The sequence below is a fragment of the Cherax quadricarinatus genome, chromosome 7 (assembly GCF_038502225.1).
Source record: "Cherax quadricarinatus isolate ZL_2023a chromosome 7, ASM3850222v1, whole genome shotgun sequence".
In the NCBI taxonomy this organism is placed as follows: domain Eukaryota; kingdom Metazoa; phylum Arthropoda; class Malacostraca; order Decapoda; family Parastacidae; genus Cherax; species Cherax quadricarinatus.
The window spans coordinates 23,329,028-23,352,692 of record NC_091298.1 but is presented as its reverse complement, the minus strand read 5'-3'; the positions used below and the strand labels follow the sequence as shown (position 1 = coordinate 23,352,692).

The window sequence follows — 23,665 nt, the reverse complement described above, 5'->3', positions numbered from 1 at the left end:
TTAACAAATGTTGGTAGGGTGTTCTGGAAGCGCGACACAGTACCTGTGCACTGAACTGCCCTTGTCTGTGTTTGACACCAGTAATACGAAAAGTAATATACACCATCCTTAACGACAAGATGGTGTAATTGCCGGAAATTCATTAACCAACACTTATGATAGATTTCACAGTAAAGATGCTGCCTAAACCTCATTTGATTTTAAGTTTACATCCAAAAATTCGAACACAAATGTACCTACACGTAGCACACTTTGGTGTGGAGAAAGCCTTTGCTAGGGTATCGTATTAAAGGTTATAGCAAAATATCCAGTGCTGTATTATGGCTCACAGACAAGAAGCAGCCAGTAAATTACAAATGAGGTAGTATTTGAGGGGCTGAACCACAGGGGTGGAACTTCGCCCTCATCATATTCATAACAAGCATGAATGATCCTAAAACAGGATTAACATAAAAACGCAAGGCACAGTTCGCCAGTAATAAAAATGAACGGAACCTGTGGCATAGTGTGAAGATGTTGCTAGATGACGCTGTGTCTGAGACTTGCTGAAGTAACTTCTGTGTAGGTAAATGTTTGGTAATACATTAAACTACAGCAACGTTAAACATAAATATGCAGTATTTCGTGATCCCCTTCCAGAGATAAGAAAAAACTTGGAGTGATCATTTTCAAAGACCTTGTATACACAAGCGCCATCTTGTCTCAAGCATCCAAGGTAAGAGAATGGTTGGTTCTCCTCCCAAGAAGCTCATTGCTGCTTCGGCAGCAAAATCTAAAAATCTAATCATGGTTTTTATTTTTATAGAGGTGACTGTAGGGAACTCGAGGAACTTTCAGGAGAGTGTTTTGATATTAATGATTTATTTGGGTTACTGATGTTACATGTCACAACTACTACAGAGGAAAGTGACGGTACTTATTTTCGTTAAAAAGTAAACACTATGTAAAGAAACTCGTAGTATTGAATCTGCAATGCCTCAGAAATCAGAGATTAAGAAATCTCATTACAAAATGTGACAAGAATGAGAAGTATTTAAAGTGCACAGCAACAGCAGCAGAAGCAGTAGTAGTGTTAAGTTTAAACGATTCATTTTCATTTCTTATTAAATCACTGTGTACATTCTTAACTGCGACATAGTCTTCCACGTCCACTTTTCATTGTAACCTGAGTGGAGAGGATGGAGCCTTTTGCTTTATTATCATGATTTTATGGTAGTAAGTAGCGATAACCCAGACGATAGTTTCATCACATATCCTCGTATATGTTTTGTCTTCCTCATTATCTCTTGGTTGGTTGACTGGTTAATGGACCCCAATGAAAATAAGTCACTCTGACTTTTTTGGGTTATCCTAGGTTATCTACACATATACTGCTATGTATGATAATTATATGTAACTGTATTTGTGTATACCTGAATAAACTTACTTGCTTAGTAGCCTGTCGACTACACTAGGGTTCTTAAGGCGGCGCGCAACCTCTTCACCGCCAGACATGAATACTTTAATCCTTAAAAACCGGGATTAAAGTAAGCTGTCAGCATTAACACACTGAGAGACATGCACCTCGGTGCTTATATCCTGTGGAATCTCCCTTGGAAATTCTAACGTCTTTGAGTGAAGACTAACAACTCGCAATAACGAAAATCTTACACGACAAACTATACTAATCCTATAAAAACGCCGTAAATTTGAGCTGAAAAATAATAACATTTGAACATAGTAGCGTACAGAAATGCCCAATAACCGTTATTAGGTACACTGTAAAGTATGTTTCATAAAATGACAAGAACAAGGAAAAATATTATTGAACGCTCTGATGGACGACGTAAGCCTTAACACAGCACAGAAATCAAGTTTAAATATAAAGAAAAAGCCTCTTACTGTTTTTCATTTCAAAGGCGAAAAATTATTTACCAGAATTACATGTTTGTTGTGATGATAGTTTGATAGTTAAGTTGCAGACCAGTTTGATGTGTGCAGGGAGGAGGGAGGACTGGTTAGGAAAGAGGGGAAGGGGAGATTATTTCTGATCCTCTCCCTTCCCTTCCCTCCTCCAGCAGACAGTCACTGCCCCTAATATCCTCACTTATCCAAACACAGCCCCTGTCCATGATCTTCTTTCTTCCCTCACACAACCCCTATTCCTTTTGCCCTCCCTTCCCCAGATACAGTTCCTGCCCCTTTTGCCCTCTCCAACGCACATGCCCTTATGCCCGCCCACACATTCGCCATCATGCCCGCGCACACGCACATCAGCCTTATAACTGCTGCACCATATGAGCGCCTGGCAAACCTAAGAATAGCTTTTCGACATCTAAGTAAGGAGTCGTTCAAGACTCTGTACACCGTGTACGTGGCAATATAAACACAAATGCAGTATAATGTGATCCTTTATTGACTACGTTTCGCCCACACAGTGGGCTTTTTCAAGTCACAAACAGAACTACCTGGGGTGGAAGGAAAGCGAGTATTTATAGTCCGGCTGAGGTCAGGTGAAGAATGCTGCATCTGATGATGTACCGAGTTGGGTTGTAGAGTCTAAAAACTTGGGTAGCTTGGAAAGGAGACTGGACAAGTTTGTGAGCAGACCTTCTACAGTGTTCTTATGTGGGATAGCGATGAAGAAGTTTCTTGGCAAGTGGTTCAGCTATGTTATAGAAGCCATATTGGAGTATGCAGCACCATTATGGAACCCACACCTGGTCAAACAGGTCAAGAAATTAGAACAAGAAGACTCGTCCCTGAGCTAAGGAGTATGCCCAAGGAAGTGAGGTTAAGGGAATTCAACCTGACGGCACTGGAGGACAGGAGTTATAGAGGGACATGATATCGACATAAATTACTGAGAGGAATTGACTGGGTGGACAGAGACAGAATGTTTAAGAGATGGGACACAGCAACAAGGGGTCACACCTGGAAGTTGACAACTCAGATGAGTCACAGGGATGTTAGGAAGTATTTCTTCAGAAATAGACTTGTCAGGAAGTGCAACAATCTGGAAAGTGGAGGCAGAATCCATTCATAACTTTAAGAAGAGGTTCGATAAAGCTCACACACACACACACACACACACACAAAGCCAACTAATGTTCATCCTTTCCACACACATAAACAACAAGCCTCACTTCCTCCCAGAGAGCGAGCCCCCCATTCATCCTTACACACAACGAGCCCCCACTCCTTCACACAACGAGCCCCCACTCCTTCACACAACGAGCCCCCACTCTTTCACACAACGAGCCCCCACTCCTTCACACAACGAGCCCCCACTCCTTCACACAACGAGCCCCCACTCCTTCACACAACGAGCCCCCACTCTTTCACACAACGAGCCCCCACTCCTTCACACAACGAGCCCCCACTCCTTCACACAACGAGCCCTCACTCCTTTGAGTGTTCGCATCGCTATTGGGCCGTGCGGACGTGCTGCGCAGTAGCTCCTGATTGAGTTGGCATTTGCGCAGTGTTGACGTGTACTTGGCTCTGTGAAGACCTGTTTGCGCGCTCTCTAGAATTGAAGCAAGATGCCCTCCATCGAGCAACTTTACCAACAGCTTAAGGAAGAATTGAGGTTGGCGAATTTGGAAATTCGGCGATTGACCGAGGAGAACAAGAAGATTCGTAGTAGTCCTCCTGTTTTGAGTCCTCAGGTCAAGAAGGGAAACTGGTCAGTGGCTGGACAGCAGGGAAAGAAGTTGACGATCAAGAAGACGAATGGAAAGGTAGAAACGATGAAGAAGAAAGAGACTGCCGTGGAAACTGTTGTGGAAACATCCAATACATTCTCAGTGCTACCCGACGAATGTGAGTTGACTACTGGGAACGACACGACGAAAGACATTAAGGAAGGTATGAATATTGTTGTTGTTGGGGATAGCCAAGTTAGGTATATGGATAGGGCGTTCTGCTTGAAGGACAGGAGTAGGAGACAGAGAGTTTGCTTTCCTGGGGCTGGGATGGAGGATATTGTTAGCCGTCTGGATGACATCATGAGAGGTAATGGGAGCAATCCTATTATCTGCCTCAGTGCTGGAGGCAACGATGTTGGCAGACGTAGGAGTGAGGACCTGATTAGCAGGTATAGGTCAGCAATAGAAATAATTAGAAGTAAGGGTGGGAACCCTCTCATATGTGGTATTTTGCCAAGGAGGGGAGTTGGAAGTGAATGGTTGTCCAGGGCAATTGGTGTCAATTGCTGGCTGGACAAATACTGTAAGGAAAATGCGGTAACATTCATTGACAACTGGGACCTCTTCTATGGCAGAAATGACATGTATGCTAGGGATGGGGTTCACTTATCTAGGTGTGGGGTGGGAGCACTGGCAACTGCAGTGGAGGGAGCAGTTAGGACTTTAAACTAGGAATAGTTAGTGGTATGGGTTTTGGCAGGAAAACAGTGAAGTCCCAGTGTAGTAATATTACGAGTTCTAGGGGAACTATTAATAATAAGAACGAGATAGATATTGAAAAGCCAGGGACCTTGGGTGATAAAGACGGTAATAGGTTTAGTAGAAAAATAGAAATGAGCAGGAAGGGTAAAGAGAAAGGAGAGTCTTTCAATGTTTATTATGCTAATTGCCGTAGTGCTAGGAATAAGATGGACGAGTTGAGATTAGTTGCTAGTGTAGGTAACATTGATGTATTTGCCTTAACTGAGACGTGGTTTAATTCAAAAAGTCGGGACATGCCTGCGGAATGTCATATTCAGGGTTTTAAATTGTTCCAAGAAGATAGAAGTATTGGGGGGGGGGGTGGGGTGGCATTGTACGTCCGAGATCGCTTGAACTGTTGCATAAAAACGGGTATTAAGTCTGAAGTAACACATACAGAGTCTGTTTGGATAGAATTTTCAGAGGGGCATGAAAAACTGATTTTAGGAGTGATATACCGTCCCCCTAACTTAGATAGGGACCAAGGGAAACTACTATGGGAGGAAATTGTTAAGGCCACAAGGCACGATAATGTAGTAATTCTAGGAGACTTTAACTTTAGTCATGTTGATTGGAATTTCTTGACTGGGAATTTAGAATCGTACGACTTCTTAGAAGTATTTCAGGATTGTTTTTTGAAGCAGTTTGTGACAGAACCTACAAGGGGAAATAACCTGCTTGACTTAGTTATGGCAAACAATGAATCCCTTGTTAATAATTTAGAAATTTCAGAGGAACTGGGTGCTAGCGACCACAAATCAATTACATTTAGCATTGAATGGAAGTACGATAGTAGCGATAACTCAGTAACAGTCCCAGATTTTCGCTTAGCAGATTACGATGGGCTTAAAGAACACTTATCATCTGTTGACTGGGGTAACGAAGAGAGCTATCAATATGACAGTTTTCTGAACACTATACATGCTGCTCAAAGAGCGTTTATCCCATATAAAGAAATTAGATCAAATAGAAATGACCCAAAATGGATGAATAATAGGCTCAAATATCTACTAGGGCATAAGAAAGGAATTTATAGGCGTATCAAAAGAGGTGAGGGTCATCTTATGAATCAGTATATTGACATTAAGAGGGACATTAAAAAGGGGATAAGAAAAGCTAAAAGGGACTATGAAATTAAAGTTGCTAGGGATTCTAAAACTAACCCAAAAAGTTTTTTCCAGGTCTATAGAACAAAAGTTAGAGATAAGATAGGTCCCCTTAAAAATAACTATGGGCACCTTACTGACAATGAGAATGAAATGTGCTTGATTTTAAATAATTATTTTCTCTCAGTTTTTACACAGGAAGACACTAACAATATTCCAGTAATTAATTTTTACAGTGGGCTAGAAGAAGATAAATTATGTAACATCACAGTCACTAGTGAGATGGTTGTGAGGCAGATAGACAGACTGAAGCAAAATAAGTCGCCGGGTCCTGATGAGGTTTTTTCAAGGGTTCTTAAGGAATGCAAAATGGAACTCTGTGAACCATTAACTAATATTTTTAATTTATCTCTTCAAACAGGTGTAGTGTCTGATATGTGGAAGATGGCTAATGTAACTCCTATTTTTAAAACAGGGGACAAGTCGTTACCGTCAAATTACCGCCCAATAAGCCTGACCTCAATTGTAGGCAAATTACTAGAGTCAATTATAGCTGAGATTATAAGAAGCCATCTCGATAAGCATAGCTTGATTAATGATACTCAGCATGGATTCACAAGAGGCCGGTCTTGTCTAACTAATTTATTAACTTTCTTCAGTAAAGCTTTTGAGGCTGTTGACCACAATAAAGAATTTGATATTATTTACTTAGATTTTAGTAAGGCTTTTGATAGAGTTCCGCACCATAGACTGTTAAAGAAAGTGGCAGCCCATGGCATTGGGGGAAAAGTGCTCTCGTGGATCGAGTCATGGCTCACTGACAGGAAGCAGAGAGTGTCCATAAATGGGGTTAAATCCGAGTGGGGATCTGTAACAAGTGGCGTTCCACAGGGATCAGTCTTGGGCCCGTTGTTGTTTATAATATATATCAATGATCTTGATGAGGGAATTACTAGTGATATGAGCAAATTCGCCGATGACACAAAGATAGGTAGGATAATTGATTCAAACGTAGATGTTAGGGAACTTCAGGAGGACTTAAACAAACTCTATTCTTGGTCAGAAAAGTGGCAGATGCAGTTCAATGTAGATAAGTGCAAGGTTCTGAAGCTTGGGAGTGCCCATAACCCTAGTACTTATAAATTAAATGATGTAGAACTTAGCCATACAGATTGCGAAAAGGACTTGGGGGTTATGGTGAGCAGCAACCTTAAACCAAGACAGCAATGCCTAAGCGTACGTAATAAGGCAAATAGATTACTGGGATTTATATCAAGAAGTGTAAGCAACAGAAGTCCAGAGGTCATACTGCAGCTTTATACATCATTAGTAAGGCCTCACCTTGATTATGCAGCTCAGTTCTGGTCTCCGTATTACAAAATGGACATAAATTCGTTAGAAAACATTCAGCGTAGGATGACTAAATTAATACATAGCATCAGAAATCTTCCTTATGAAGAAAGATTGAAGACTCTTAAGTTACATTCACTTGTTAGACGAAGAATGAGGGGAGACCTGATCGAAGTGTATAAGTGGAAGATAGGTATTAATAAAGGGGATATTAATAAGGTCTTGAGGATGTCTCTCCAAGAGAGAACCCGCAGTAATGGATTTAAATTAGATAAGTTTAGATTTAGAAAGGACATAGGAAAGTATTGGTTTGGAAATAGGGTAGTTGATGAGTGGAACAGTCTACCTAGTTGGGTTATTGAGGCTAGGACTTTGGGTAGTTTCAAATCTAGGTTGGATAAGTACATGAGTGGGAAGGGTTGGATTTGAGTGGGACTTTCACATCAGAGCTTATTTCTTGGGTAGCATTGAAAATTGGGTTGGGTAAATGTTTTGTTAGTGGGATGAATTGTAAAGGACCTGCCTAGTATGGGCCAGCAGGCCTCCTGCAGTGTTCCTCCTTTCTTATGTATGTTCACACAACGAGACCCCACTCACCCCTACATACAACAAGCCCCTCACACACCCCTAAACACAACGAGCCCCCACTCACCCCTACACACAACGAGCCCCCACTCACCCCTACACACAACGAGCCCCCATTCACCCCTACACAACGAGCCCCCACTCACACCTACACACAACGAGCCCCCATTCACACATACAACGAGCCCCCAATCACCCCTGCACACAACGATCCCCTACACACGAGCCCCAACTCACCCCTACACACAACGAGCCCCAACTCACCCCTATGCAAAACGAGCCCCAACTCACCCCCACACATAACGAGCCCCGCTAACCCCTATACACAACGAACGCCACTCACTCCTGCACACAACGAGCCCTACTCACCTCCTACACACAACGAGACCCCACTTATCCCTACACATAACGAGCCCCACACACCCCAAAACAGCAAGACCCCACTTACCCCTAAACGTAACGAGCCCCACACACCCCAAAACAGCAAGACCCCACTTACCCTTAAACGTAACGAGCCCCACTCACCCCTACACAACGAACCAAACTCACCCCTACACACAACGAGCCACCACTCACCCCTACACACAACGAGCCCCCACTCACCCTTACACACAACGAGCCCCCACTCACCCCTACACACAACGAGCCCCCATTCACCCTTACACACAACGAGCCCCCACTCACCCCTACACACAACGCGCCCCCATTCACCACTACACACAACGAGCCCCCATTCCTACACACAACGAGACCCCACTCACCCCTACACACAACGAGCCCCCACTCACCCCTACACACAACGAGCCCCCACTCACGCCTACATACAACGAGCCACCACTCACGCCTACATACAACGAGCCCCCACTCACGCCTACATACAACGAGCCCCCACTCTCCCCTACACACAACGAGCCCCCACTCACGCCTACATACAACGAGCCCCCATTCACCACTACACACAACGAGCCCCCACTCACCCCTACACACAACGAGCCCCCACTTACGCCTACACACAACGAGCCCCACTCACCCCTACACATACATCACACTACATATCAGTAAAGCAGAGACGATCTACTACGCTGTAATAACCTGCTGAGGTGTTACGAACACCTGAGAGAGAACAATACAGTGTGCCTTGCTTTTAACAACACATGCGTACATTGAGTGAATGAAGGCACTAGTCCAGTAGATCCTTCTTAATACAGTGTTTTGCCCGAGGCTTTATCTACTACAATTAAGTCCAGCCTTTGGAGAAACGTTATATTAAGTACTTTGATAAAGCTGTAGCCCTGAGTGAAGTGTTGTGTTAATGAATCCTCTGCTAACAGTGTCTTTATTCTCACTTGTAGGTCTTTGCCATTGTTTACCCACGCATACACTGTGATGGTTTACTCACCAGAATAACTTAAGAATGGTGAGGTGGGTGTGCGTCACTGCTTGAAGGGTGCGTCACTGCTTGAAGAGTGCGTCACAGCTTGAAGGGTGCGTCACTGCTTGAAGGGTGCGTCACTGCCTGAAGGGTGCGTCACTGCTTGAAGGGTGCGTCACTGCCTGAAGGGTGCGTCACTGCTTGAAGGGTGCGTCACTGCTTGAAGGGTGCGTCACTGCCTGAAGGGTGCGTCACTGCTTGAAGGGTGCGTCACTGCCTGAAGGGTGCGTCACTGCTTGAAGGGTGCGTCACTGCCTGAAGGGTGCGTCACTGCTTGAAGGGTGCGTCACTGCCTGAAGGGTGCGTCACTGCTTGAAGGGTGCGTCACTGCTTGAAGGGTGCGTCACTGCTTGAAGGGTGCGTCACTGCCTGAAGGGTGCGTCACTGCTTGAAGGGTGCGTCACAGCTTGAAGGGTGCGTCACTGCCTGAAGGGTGCGTCACTGCTTGAAGGGTGCGTCACTGCCTGAAGGGTGCGTCACTGCTTGAAGGGTGCGTCACTGCCTGAAGGGTGCGTCACTGCTTGAAGGGTGCGTCACTGCTTGAAGGGTGCGTCACTGCCTGAAGGGTGCGTCACTGCCTGAAGGGTGCGTCACTGCCTGAAGGGTGCGTCACTGCTTGAAGGGTACGTCACTGCCTGAAGGGTGCGTCACTGCCTGAAGGGTGCGTCACTGCCTGAAGGGTGCGTCACTGCTTGAAGGGTGCGTCACTGCTTGAAGGGTGCGTCACTGCCTGAAGGGTGCGTCGTTGCCTATAGAGTGCGTCTTCCTGAAGTAAACATCGCGGAACTTTTTTTTTACCATCAAACATATTTTTCAGGTTCCTGTCTGATACACGAGAATAATAAGTGAGACTATGGCAAAGTTAAACTTAGTGTAAGTTGTCTGCTAGGGGGCGCCACCACACGTTACATCATCACACTATATGAAGTCGTAGAAGCTGAAATAATATTATTTTTATGGACTATGAGGCTAGGCCTCCATAAATGTCATGTGTGTCTGCTTAAAGTCCAGAAGCCGAGAAGCCCCTGGGTCTGGAGTAACTCACAGATATGCTATTAGGTAAGGCATTTTGGGGAATGTGTGACACTCAGGGACTTTGAATTATATTCCCAGTACGATCATCTCTTTGTTACACTACCACATTTGCTACACTACTGTTACAAAAAACGCGATTTCTAATAAGCTTAGAGATCTCCAGTGAATACTAGAAAGGACTGCCCTTCTAGCATTCAGCCTGTTACTGGGTTTTCGTAACAAGTAGTCAGTATCCTGGTCCAATTATCCATTAGAATTCAGTATGATTCAATAGTGCTTCAGGATTACAACTGGTAGGCTACTAACTAAATAAATTAAAATTTAATAAGTTTATAAATAATAATGTCTAGGAGTATATTATCAAATTAAATTAAATTAATCACAGTAATCAAAATAATAATAATCACTTCTCTCGTGTACAGAAATATTGTGCTGAAGGCACATATCACATTTATATGTCTTAAGTACCGTCTGGTACATTGTTAACATTTAATAACCTAATACATATATATACAAATCAGTTTGTGTTTATGTCTGTAAGTGTTCTAAGTAGTTCGCTATGTCTCACGACTCGACTAGACTTAAACCAGTAACTGACAAAGTCCTCACATAAACCAACTTCTTGACCACCTGGCAATCAGAACAGCTTGCTTGAACAATAAAACGACTGCTAAGCCGAACAACAATATAACAAGCAACTGCGACACAAAATCAGGAACAAGGAGATAATATAACGACACTAAGTAGGGACCATCTGCAGATCCTCCACAAAAGTCACAAAACTCCCATACTACTGAATCTAAGTTCAGCATAAGAAAATCCCCGACTGTGACAGTACACAGATACCAGTACAAATTAGGTCAGAAGCTACAGCTCAGGACCTGAGTTGCTCAGAGTGTCTATGCAACACACAACCACAGTACAACGTCGAAAATCACTAAGTCTAGACAATGTTCTGTGAACAGCGTTCTACAGAACCAACAAGAAAGCTACAGAGACGATCTTCCAACAAGGGCCAATAAGGAAGAGTTAGGCACGTCTTGTCAGGAATATGTCCAACCACCAAGAGAGTCTAGCCCAGACTGACTACTCCAGGTGAGGTGTGATCACCTCCCCCTATATCACGTGATCGCTCGGTGGACAATTGCTGACCAGCAGCACCGAGAAGCCGGCAGAGTAATGAGCCACTAGCGATAATTACAGTTAGTCAATCAACACTTGAACTATGAGCACATAATATATGAATGTTACATCCTACCTAACAAAAGTAACTAAATCAAATAATAATATAAAGCAATATATTTACAATTTAGCTATTATTGCAAATATAAGCAATATAAAATTATATGAAAAGGTAATATACATTTATACATTGTGACCCATTCAGGGGTTCCAACACCCCCCCTAACACGACAAACGGTCGCACTAGGAGTTGCGTTAATGTCTTTCACATCATTACTGATTACTCATGTCACTTTAATAATACAATTTAATATAAAATTAAATCAGAGTCGCTCTTGTGCCAAGCACTTCTATAATTTCAGTGTCTATATCACTGTGAGCCAAGCACTTCTATAATTTCACAGTGTCTATATCACTATAAGTTATGCCCCTGGTACTAGGGCAGTACATAGTATCGTATCTCTGCATATTCGTAGTTATGTACATCAGTGTAGAGACAGGATAGCGTAGACAAGCATGACACGTTGAGGCTCGATCATAGTGGAGACTGCATATGAACAATAGTCTTGTGCGATAGACAGGAGATGACATTCCACTCTTAAGTAGTGGTAGTGGAATGCGAGGCAGTATGGGCATCTGCGTATGAGGAAGCTTAAGGTGTGTAGTGAGGGGGAGTCTGCGGCAGGACAGTGTTCCGCCAGTCAGTAACATCGCCCACACAACACTTAGCTTCTGTCTCCAACTGTCTCCTCCTCACACACATATATCACCACTACTGTAAATATATAAATGGATTAATTAGACATACATGAGTATACATAATTAACATGGGCTGGAGAGATTACGTTACTTTACTGAATTTGACATAGCAAGTAACTAAAGGCATTTGAGCATAAAATTACGTTAATTTAAATGTAACTGATAATTAAGGACGTGACAGTGTCAGCAATTACATTACAATGACCACTGATATGTTGTATACTAATAGAGTAAGGCTGGATTCTGAGAGCCCACCTCATGATCCTAGCATTTTTACTCTTCATAGTGTTTTTGTAAGTGAGTGGATTGTGGTCTGAATAAACGTTAATTTTAAATGGGGAAGTGCCCAAATACACGTCAAAATGTTCCAAGGACACCACAAGAGCTAGAGCCTCTTTCTCAATAGTGGCATAATTTTTCTGGTGTCGTTTAAGCTTAGATGAATAGTAACATATAGGATGGAGAATGTCAGTGGATGTTGACTGTTGGAGCAGCACAGCACCCACTGCATAACCACTCTCATCTATATGTAAAAAGAAAGGAAGATTGAAATTAGGACTCCTCAACACTGGAGCAGAGGAAAGCAAACGCTTCAACCTGTTGAACAAATCTGAACAATCTCTAATCGCCCTCTGAATGTCACATACAAGGCTATAAATTATTCCACACTGACAGGGTCAACAGGAAAGGTGGTGGAGTAGCGATGTATGTCAGAGACAATTTAAATTGTTGTGTTAGACAAGATATTAAATTAGAAGCGTCAGCCACTGAATCTGTTTGGTTACAGCTTCTCGAGGGCCGAGAAAAACTAATTTTGGGTGTGATTTACAGGGCCCCAAATCTTGATAGGGAGTGCAGTAAACTTCTATGGGACGAAATTCGTAAGGCATCTACATACGAAAATGTTGTGCTAATGGGAGATTTCAACTATAGACAGATTGACTGGAGCAATTTGACAGGAAATTTAGAGTCGGGTGACTTTCTTGATACGATCCAGGATTGTTTTTTAAAACAGTTTGTGACAGAGCCAACTAGGGGAAATAACCTCCTTGACTTGGTTCTTGCCAGTAGGGAAACACTAATTAATAATCTTGAGGTTAATGATGAGCTTGGGGAGAGTGATCACAAATCACTCAGTTTTAACATATCATGGAATTCCCCTAATAATGGCAATCAAGTCTCCGTCCCTGACTTTCGCTTGGCTGATTTCATAGGACTGAAAAATTACTTAGGTGGGCTGAACTGGAATGACCTGACTAGGGGTCAGGTAGGTGGTGATGGTTGCCGATATGATGCTTTCCAGGGCATAGTTCTAGCTGCTCAGTCAAATTATGTTCCAAATAGGGAAATCAGATCAAACAAAAATGATCCTAAATGGATGAACAATAGATTAAAATATCTGATTGGTCAAAAGAGAGGCATATATAGGCAAATCAAAAGAGGAGAGGGGCAATTAAGAAATCGATATATTCAGTTAAAGAGAGAAATAAAAAAGGGAATTAGAAAAGCAAAAAGAGATTATGAGGTTAAAGTTGCAAGAGAATCGAAGACTAACCCAAAAGGATTCTTTCAGGTATACAGAAGTAAGATCAGGGACAAGATAGGCCCACTCAAAAGTTCCTCGGGTCAGTTACTGACAGTGATAAGGAAATGTGTAGAATTTTTAACACATACTTCCTCTCAGTTTTTACACAGGAGGATACCAGCGATATTCCAGTAATGATAAATTATGTAGAACAGGACGATAATAAACTGTGCACTATTAGGGTCACAAGTGACATGGTCCTTAGGCAAATAGATAAATTAAAACCTAACAAATCCCCAGGCCCTGATGAACTGTATGCAAGGGTTCTAAAGGAATGTAAAGAGGAGCTTAGCACACCTTTGGCTAATCTTTTCAACATATCACTACAAACTGGCATGGTGCCAGATAAGTGGAAAATGGCAAATGTGATACCTATTTTCAAAACAGGTGACAGGTCCTTAGCTTCGAACTATAGACCAATAAGCCTAACCTCCATAGTGGGAAAATTTATGGAATCAATAATTGCCGAGGCAGTTCGTAGCCACCTTGAAAAGCATAAATTAATCAACGAATCTCAGCATGGTTTTACAAAGGGGCGTTCCTGCCTTACGAATTTATTAACTTTTTTCACTAAGGTATTTGAGGAGGTAGATCATGGTAATGAATATGATATTGTGTATATGGACTTCAGTAAGGCTTTTGACAGGGTCCCACATCAGAGACTATTGAGGAAAATTAAAGCACATGGAATAGGAGGAGAAATTTTTTCCTGGATAGAGGCATGGTTGACAAATAGGCAGCAGAGAGTTTGCATAAATGGGGAGAAATCAGAGTGGGGAAGCGTCACGAGCGGTGTTCCACAGGGGTCAGTGTTGGGCCCCCTGCTGTTCACAATCTACATAAACGACATAGATGAGGGCATAAAGAGCGACATCGGCAAGTTTGCCGATGACACCAAAATAGGCCGTCGAATTCATTCTGACGAGGACATTCGAGCACTCCAGGAAGATTTGAATAGACTGATGCAGTGGTCGGAGAAGTGGCAGATGCAGTTTAATATAGACAAATGCAAAGTTCTAAATGTTGGACAGGACAATAACCATGCCACATATAAACTAAATAATGTAGATCTTAATATTACGGATTGCGAAAAAGATTTAGGAGTTCTGGTTAGCAGTAATCTGAAACCAAGACAACAGTGCATAAGTGTTCGCAATAAAGCTAATAGAATCCTTGGCTTCATATCAAGAAGCATAAATAATAGGAGTCCTCAGGTTGTTCTTCAACTCTATACATCCTTGGTTAGGCCTCATTTAGATTATGCTGCACAGTTTTGGTCACCGTATTACAGAATGGATATAAATTCTCTGGAAAATGTACAAAGGAGGATGACAAAGATGATCCCATGTATCAGAAACCTTCCCTATGAGGATAGACTAAGGGCCCTGAAACTGCACTCTCTAGAAAGACGTAGAATTAGGGGAGATATGATTGAGGTTTATAAGTGGAAGACAGGAATAAATAAAGGGGATGTAAATAGTGTGCTGAAAATATCTAGTCTAGACAGGACTCGCAGCAATGGTTTTAAGTTGGAAAAATTCAGATTCAGGAGGGATATAGGAAAGTACTGGTTTGGTAATAGAGTTGTGGATGAGTGGAACAAACTCCCAAGTACCGTTATAGAGGCCAGAACGTTGTGTAGCTTTAAAAATAGGTTGGATAAATACATGAGTAGATGTGGGTGGGTGTGAGTTGGACCTGATAGCTTGTGCTAACAGGTCGGTTGCCGTGTTCCTCCCTTAAGTCAATGTGACCTGACCTGACTAGGTTGGGTGCATTGGCTTGGGCCGGTAGGGACTTGGACCTGCCTCGCATGGGCCGGTGGGCCTTCTGCGGTGTTCCTTCGTTCTTATGTTCTTATGTTCTTAATCCAGATGAACTGGACTTTGCTACTAGTGAACAGAGTGAGAGGTGTAGCTGGAGGTGTGTGTGCTGGCTTGCTTGTCACTTGACACACGTGGCAACGTCGCACATGATCAGCTACTGTTTCCTTCATTTTTGGCCAAGTAAAATGTTTTGCCAGTTAACCGAGTGTCTTCTTGACACCCAGATGTCCTCCTATGGGACTGTTGTGAGCAAAATCAATGGCTTGTTCACGAAATGTAACTGGTAACACTACGAGATGCTTGACTATGGTGGAAACACTATCAGCTGACAACTTACATGTATTTTTCTCCATCAGTACACCGTTACTATAATAGTAACAATTATCGAGATCCTTTGCTTCACTCTCAGTAACTGCTATATCTCTCAGTCTTTCCAGTGACTGATCAACAAACTGATCCTTGATTAAATCATCATGGGTTAGGAATTTAACGTCAGTTGTGTCCTGACTAGGTTGATGACCGGGGGGAGTCAGTGTTAATGATCCTGGGCGCAGAGCGTCACTAAACAACATATTTAAGCCCAAATCATTGTCATCCACTAACTCAACAGGAGACAAGGATGGTTGTTGAATCTTTGACATAGCTCTAGTAATTGCGCTGAGAGGAAATAAAATAGGCTTCTTTCTACAAGCTTCAATGGCAAAATTATCATCAGTGGTATTATCAATCACAAGTGGTTCTTTACATATACCAGCATGAAGGATATCGTTCCCTATCAAAGAGTCCACTGACCTGATGGGAAATACACAACTGAATATACCCACTGAAATATAACCAGTATAATAGCTTGTTTCAATGCAAACTTTGTACAGAAGTACTTTTATAACAGCCCCTCCATAGGCTTCTAACAATACATCTATCTTGGTATAGGTATTATCAGTTATGGGCAGTACATCTTCTCTTAATAACATGAGATAACTGCCAGTGTCTCTGAAAGTAATTATCTCAGTTAGATGTGATTCGTCAAATCCTACTTTACCTCTTGATAAGTAAGGGCTCATCGCTGAACGAATCTTTTCGTCAGATACACTTTCTGACACTAGTCATCTGTTCTGAGTAATATTATCTAAAACAGTGGGATCAGAGGTATTACTAGGATTTTGGTGCGTTTGTTGCTCGGAAGAGGATAGGACATGTGTGGGGACGCCAGCCACACGACTGCTTCTCGTATCTCTTTCTAACTTACAGCAACACTCTCTAGCATGTCCTTTTCTGTTACAATAGGTACATTTAACTTTCTTCTTCTCGGTATCAGACTTCTGTCTAGCCACAGAGACAGATTCAGGATTGTGAGTTTTCCTGGTAAAGGTACGAGAAGTTACAGTAGCAGGTACATCAAGCCGGCAATGAGCAGCTGATTTAGGTTGCCAACTTCTAGGACAATTTTTAGTTGCCTTGTTTCTCTGTTTTTTAGTACGTACAAGTTTGTGAGAAATCTCGTAACTGTCTGCTAATGCTGCAGTTTCCAGAATATCCGAGGTAGTATGATCGATCAGATATACTTGTATATCAGCAGACATACAGTTGTTAAACTCTTCGTGTAGTAACAACTGAACAAGACTGTCGTAATTGTTACATTTCGCAGATCTACACCATCTCTCAAATGCAACTTTTTTCTCACGAGCAAACTCTACACAAGTTTGATCTTGTCGTCGTTGTAATGTACAAAATGCACGTTGATAACTTACAGGTAACAAGTTATATGTCTGTAGAATAGTTTGCTTGACAGCGTCATAACTAATGTACTTGGCAAATGGTAAAGCAGCAGTACAAGTTTGAGCTCTTCCTGTCAAAGCTGTGTGCAACAGGGTAGCCCAGTGCTTACGTGGCCAGTTCATAGCACGTGCCTGGTTCTCAACCACATCAAAATAGGTGTCTAAGTCACTCTCAAAAACTTAGGAACCATTGAGGCAGCTTTCTGCACATTAAATGTGTCCTGTGATCTATCAGTCTGTTGTCTTCCAAGACGAACATTTTCTCTCTGGAAATCTTCGTTCAATTTCATCTGTGCCTCTATTTGTGCAGTCTGCAACATTATGAGGCGTTCCAACCTCTCAAACTGTTCCTGAGAGATAGGACCAGTGGGTAATGGAGGAGTAAGGAATCTAAGGAATGAGTCTGGACGTTCTTTAGGTCGGGCAACTTGTCCAGCCATCCCTAGAGAGTCTAGATCTGGTCTAGGATAAGTAGATACAGGTGTAGCATACACGGTACTAGTATGAGGCTGAGTCGTACTACCAGCTACACTGTACTATTGTGTTAGTGAGGCGGGAATGCGTGAACGAGAACAAAATTTCACTAGGCTTAGACACTAGGCTCACTTCTGCCGTAGTTGCTCTTCTACGTCATCAAATAGTCATACTTTCTAATTGTGACACTAGGCTTTCTGTATCTGAATCATAATCAGACATCTCTGTATGAGCAGGAAACAATATATCTTTAATTAATGCTCTGACAGTTTCTGCTGTGTAATTCCTGTTATACGTCACACCGAGATATTTGGCTACTTTCCAACATGTCTGAAGTTTTAATGTACTTAACTCAGACAAAGTCAGAGTATCAATTAACTGTTTCACTTTGACATACATCACGAAAATAAATGTACAATGAGAGTGATTATGGGAAACTATAATCCTAATAGGAATTTTAGTGTTGGTGGTCTTAGAGCTAGAGCTCATAAACAGCATGTCCATCTCCTTGGATCAAGAGACTCAGTCAAGTACATACATCCACCTAGTATGTTGTACAAAAACAAAACTCAAAGTCTTCGGATTAGGAAAGTACTCAAAGTGTTTGACCATAGAGTTACTAGTATGTCAAACTGGACAATTTCTCCAACACCTTGGATCAAAAGCATCCCGGACAGTCCCCCATTTGTTACAAAAAACGCTATTTCTAATAAGCTTAGATCTAAGATCTCCAGTGAATACTAGAAAGGACTGCCCTTCTAGCATTCAGCCTGGTGCCGTGACCAGGGTATGAACCTGGGTTATTGCGGACACAACGCAATGTACTAACCACTATATGATCATGGCCACAGTACAACGTCGAAAATCAGTAAGTCTAGACAATGTTCTGTGAACAGAGTTCTACAGAACCAACAAGAAAGCTACAGAGACGATCTTCCAACAAGGGCCAATAAGGAAGAGTTAGGCACATCTTGTCAGGAATACGTCCAACCACCAAGAGAGTCTAGCCCAGACTGACTACTCCAGGCGAGGTGTGATCACCCGCCCCCCCCCCCCCTATATCACGTGATCGCTCGGTGGATAGTTGCTGACCAGCAACACCGAGAAGCCGGCAGAGTAACAAGCCACGAGCGATAATTACAGTAGTTAAACAATCAAGACTTGAACTGTGAGCACATAATATATGACTGTTACATCCTACCTAACAAAAGTAACTAAGTCAAATAATAATATAAAGCAATATATTTACGATTTACCTATTATCGCAAATATAAGCAATATAAAATTATATGAAAAGATAATATACATTATATACATTGTGACCCATTCAGGGGTTGCAATAACTACGATATTATCTATTTTATAATTGTAACATATTTTAAAACGTATATTTTTTTTTTTTGGCATTGGATTTTTTTTTCATATTTTTCTCTTCTTTCTAAGGACGTGCCTTCATGACCGTGATGGCATGAAGGCACCAATAGGAACCAATCACGTTTGATTGGTTCCTATTTCTCAGACGTTGTATAATTCCTTGGGGCATTTTGTTAACATTTTCAGATGCATGTGTGTATGCATATATATATATATATATATATATATATATATATATATGTGTGTGTGTGTGCCGAATATGTAAAATTGGTCAATTAGCAAGAACTCATTTAAAATTAAGTCCTTTCTAAAATTTTCTCTTATATGTTTAAAGATATATTTTTTCATTAATGTTAATGTAAAAAAAATTATTTTTTGCAACAAAAGAATCTTAGAAAACTTACCTAACCTTATTATAACAAGAGCAATTTATTTTAGCCTAACCCAACTAAATATACTTTAGATTTGTTTATGATAATTTAATACTAAACAAACACAGTGAAATATATTTTTTCGTTAGGTTCAGAATGATTTTGGCGAAATTATTGCATACACAAATTTTCGCTTGTCCTATATGGCAAGATGAGCGTTGCTATTTAAGCCAAGATCGCAAGTTCTGCCTATTCGGCACGACATATGTATATATATATATTTATATATATATATATATATATATATATATATATATATATATATATATATATATATATATATATATATGGTGGCCCGAGAAGAAGAAACACTTTCACCATCATTCACTGCCACTGTCTTGCCAGAGGCGCGCCGATGCTACTTTTCAGATGCCCCTTCAGACTGTAACTCTATATTAATGTGTTGTGTAATATTTTACTGTAGGCTACACATCAGTTTCAGTTTTATGAAAACTTGCAATGAATTTCATGTGTGTAGATGGTTGTGGCGGAAGGGTATGTGAAAAAATGTGTAGTGAAAGTGTGTGGGGAGATGTGTGGTGAAGGGTATGGAGAGAGATTTTGGTGTAGTGGGTATACTGAGGGAAGCCTAGTAAAGGTGTCTGGGATGCAAGCAATGCTCATGGGGTCGACTTAGAGAGGAAGAGAAAAATCAGTCACCGTAAATTTTGGTATGGGAGGGAGCCAAACTGTTTATGCTGGCGGTGGTAAATATGGAGGAGCGCTTTGATACGTCTTTGTGCTGGGTTTTGCTTGCTTTATGTTGGTCGTTCATCACAGGTAATGGAGGTACACAAACTCAGCATGTTTACGGCCCGCTGGGGGTGATGTACTCCCCTCCGCTCCACAGGATATGTCCACACTGCAGTCTTTCCTCACATCTTAAACCCTATTTGTTATTGCATTTTATATATGTGAAAGTGTATTTCTGCGTGTATTTGCTGCTTGCGAACCCGCGTATATGTATGTGCATTGTTGTCTGCATGCATACCCAAGTACGTATGTGTTATGTTGGTGCGTATATAGGCAGGTATGGTATTGTCAGCATTTTAAAATGTCTATTGTGATTGAAGCTTTGATAAAGAACTTTGCAAGGCTTTTGATAAACAGCTCTTCGATTCATTCTGTTATAAATGTTAAGTTTAAAGTGTCATGCTGATAGATAAAAATTTGGAAACCACTTGGACAGAAGTCAGAACTTGGACTTCAGTCGTCTGCTGAAATAGAATTATATGAGGTTTCTTTTACATGTGTTTCATTTTTGTCAATTTCTTCACATTTCTAAAAATTCATAAAAGTAATATGAATGCAACACTGAAAATCAAGAAGTACAAAGGGAATCGAACCTGAGCTTTCAGCTTAGTGCTCCACACTACCAGTTATGATATAAATTTGTATAATATTGAGACCGAAACACTGTTGATGGATGTGTCTAATTAGTTTACTCCATATACCCCGTCACTCGTACACGGGAAACACAGACCAAGTAACTGTTCCCCATCACCTGCTGACCACTTCATTACCTTACAATATACTTAGTGAATATTTTTGCTAAGTATGTGAAGATAAAACATCTTAAAAAGCAGACATAATAATGATGATAATATAATAAACTAATGTATATCGCTTTTTTTTTTTTTGTCAGTGACGCAGCTGACTGGGGTTGGCAACCTTGCCTTCTCTCAGCCTTCCTACCAAGTCTTCGTCAAGGAGAACACAGCGCCAGTGTTGCTGCTCACCCTCCACGCTGCCTCCAACACCACCAGTTAGTACCTCCATCACTTCACTCTCCAACACCACCAGTTAGTAACTCCACCATTTCTGCCTCCAACACCAGTTACTACCTCCACCACCTCACTCTTCGTCACCACCAGTTAATACCTCCACCACCTCACTCTCCAACACCACCAGTTAGTACCTCCACTACCTCACTCTCCAACACCACCAGTTAGTACCTCCACCACTTCACTCTCCAACACCACCAGTTAGTACCTCCATCACCTCACTCTCCAACACCATTCAGCACCTCCATCACCTCGCCCTCCAACACCATTCAGCTCCTCCATCACCCCACCTTCCAGCACCATTCAGTACCTCCTGAACCTCACCTTCCACCACCATTTAGTACCTCCTGAGCCTCACCCTTCAACACATTCAGTACCTCCTGAACCTCACCTTCCAGCAACACCATTCAGTACCTCCTGAACCTCACCCTCCAGAAACATCATTCAGTACCTCCTGAACCTCACCCTCCAGTAACACCATTCAGTACCTCCTGAACCTCACCCTCTAGCAACACCATTCAGTACCTCCTGAACCGCACCCTTCAGCAATACCATTCAGTACCTCCTGAACCTCACCCTACAGCAACACCATTCAGTACCTCCTGAACCGCACCCTCCAGCAATACCATTCAGTACCTCCTGAACCTCACCCTCCAGTAACACCATTCAGTACCTCCTGAACCTCACCCTACAGCAACACCATTCAGTACCTCCTGAACCTCACCCTACAGCAACACTATTCAGTACCTCCTGAACCGCACCCTCCAGCAATACCATTCAGTACCTCCTGAACCTCACCCTCCAGTAACACCATTCAGTACCTCCTGAACCTCACCCTCCAGTAACACCATTCAGTACCTCCTGAACCTCACCCTACAGGAACACCATTCAGTACCTCCTGAACCTCACCCTCCAGCAACACCATTCAATACTTCCTGAACCTCACCTTCCAGCAACACCATTCAGTACCTCCTGACCCTCACCCTCCAACACCATTCAGTCTTCCTGAACCCCACCCTCTAACACCATTCAGTACCTCCTGAACCTCACCATCCAGTACCTCCTGAACCTCACCCTCCACCACCAGCCATCAGCACTTCCTCCTCCATTCTCAACGCTGCTTCCGACACATGCAGTCAGTCAGTACCTCGTCTCCTCATGCTCGGTACAACCAGTATCTCCTCCACTTGCTCACCTGTCCCCAACACCACCAGTCAGTGGTTCAACACCATCTTCCTCATGCACTGCCTGCCTGCTTGCCCAGGACAGTTCTAGAGGTGGTGCCTCCCAATATATATATATATATATATATATATATATATATATATATATATATATATATATATATATATATATATATATCGTGCCGAATATGTAAAACTGGTCAATTAGCAAGAACTCATTTAAAATTAAGTCCTTTCTGAAAATTTCTCTTATACTTTTAAAGACTTTTTTTTCATTAATGTTAATGTAAAAAAATTTAATTTTGCGCCAAAGGAATCTTAGAAAACTTACCTAACCTTATTATAACAAGAGCAATTTATTTTAGCCTAACCCAACTAAATGTATTTTAAATACTTTTACAATAATTTAGTACTAAACAAACACAATCAAATATTTTTTTTTCGTTAGGTTCAGAATGATTTTGGCGAAATTATTGCATACACAAATTTTCACTTGTCCTGTATGGCAAGATGAGCGTTGCTATTTAAGCCAAGATCGCAGGTTCTGCCTATTCGGCACGACATATATATATATATATATATATATATATATATATATATATATATATATATATATATATATATATATATATATATATATATAGGGAGGCACCACCTCTAGTACAGTCCTAGGGACCCTCATCCTCAGAGAAAAGAATAAACTTGCTTCAGGGAAAACTCAAGGTTGTCCCTGAAGCTGAGAATTTTCGCCTACCACCTCCTATATTTAATATATATTTTATTTAAAGGCAAAATACATAGACAAAACATTCACAAAAATAAAATAGAAAGTAAAACAACATAGATAACAACTCAGAGCTACATCTCGAATACTTCGTCCAGCTCCCCGGCGAATAGGCAGAACTTGCGATCTTGGCTTAAATAGCAAAGTTTATCTTGCCATATAAGACAAGCAAAAATTTGTGTATGCAATAATTTCGCAAAAATCATTCTGAGCCTAACGAAAAAAAATATATTTCATTTTGTTTGTTTATTTTTAAGTTATTGTAAACGTATCTAAAATATATTTAGTTGGATTAGGCTAAATTAAATTACGCTTGTTATAATAAGGTTAGGTAAGTTTTCTAAGATTCTTTTGGTGCTAAGTTACAAATTTTTATATTAACATTAATGAAAAAAAAATGCCTTTAAACGTATAAGAGAAAATTTTAGAAAGGGCTTAATTTTAAATGAGTTCTTGCTAATTGACCAGTTTTACATATTCATCACGACATATATATATATATATATATATATATATATATATATATATATATATATATATATATATATATATATATATTTATATATATA

The 23,665-nt window shown here is 41.3% G+C and overlaps 1 protein-coding gene across 1 annotated transcript in view; it reads left to right on the top strand.

Moving 5' to 3' along the window:
• The window catches only part of LOC128687001 (putative neural-cadherin 2), a 1,231,968-nt gene that overhangs the window by 921,180 nt on the left and 287,123 nt on the right, over window positions 1–23,665 (top strand). Inside the window, exon 6 of the mRNA XM_070082105.1 lies at window positions 20,990–21,109. Within this exon, the coding sequence (XP_069938206.1) occupies window positions 20,990–21,109 (120 nt within the window). The remainder of the gene's footprint in view (window positions 1–20,989; window positions 21,110–23,665) is intronic.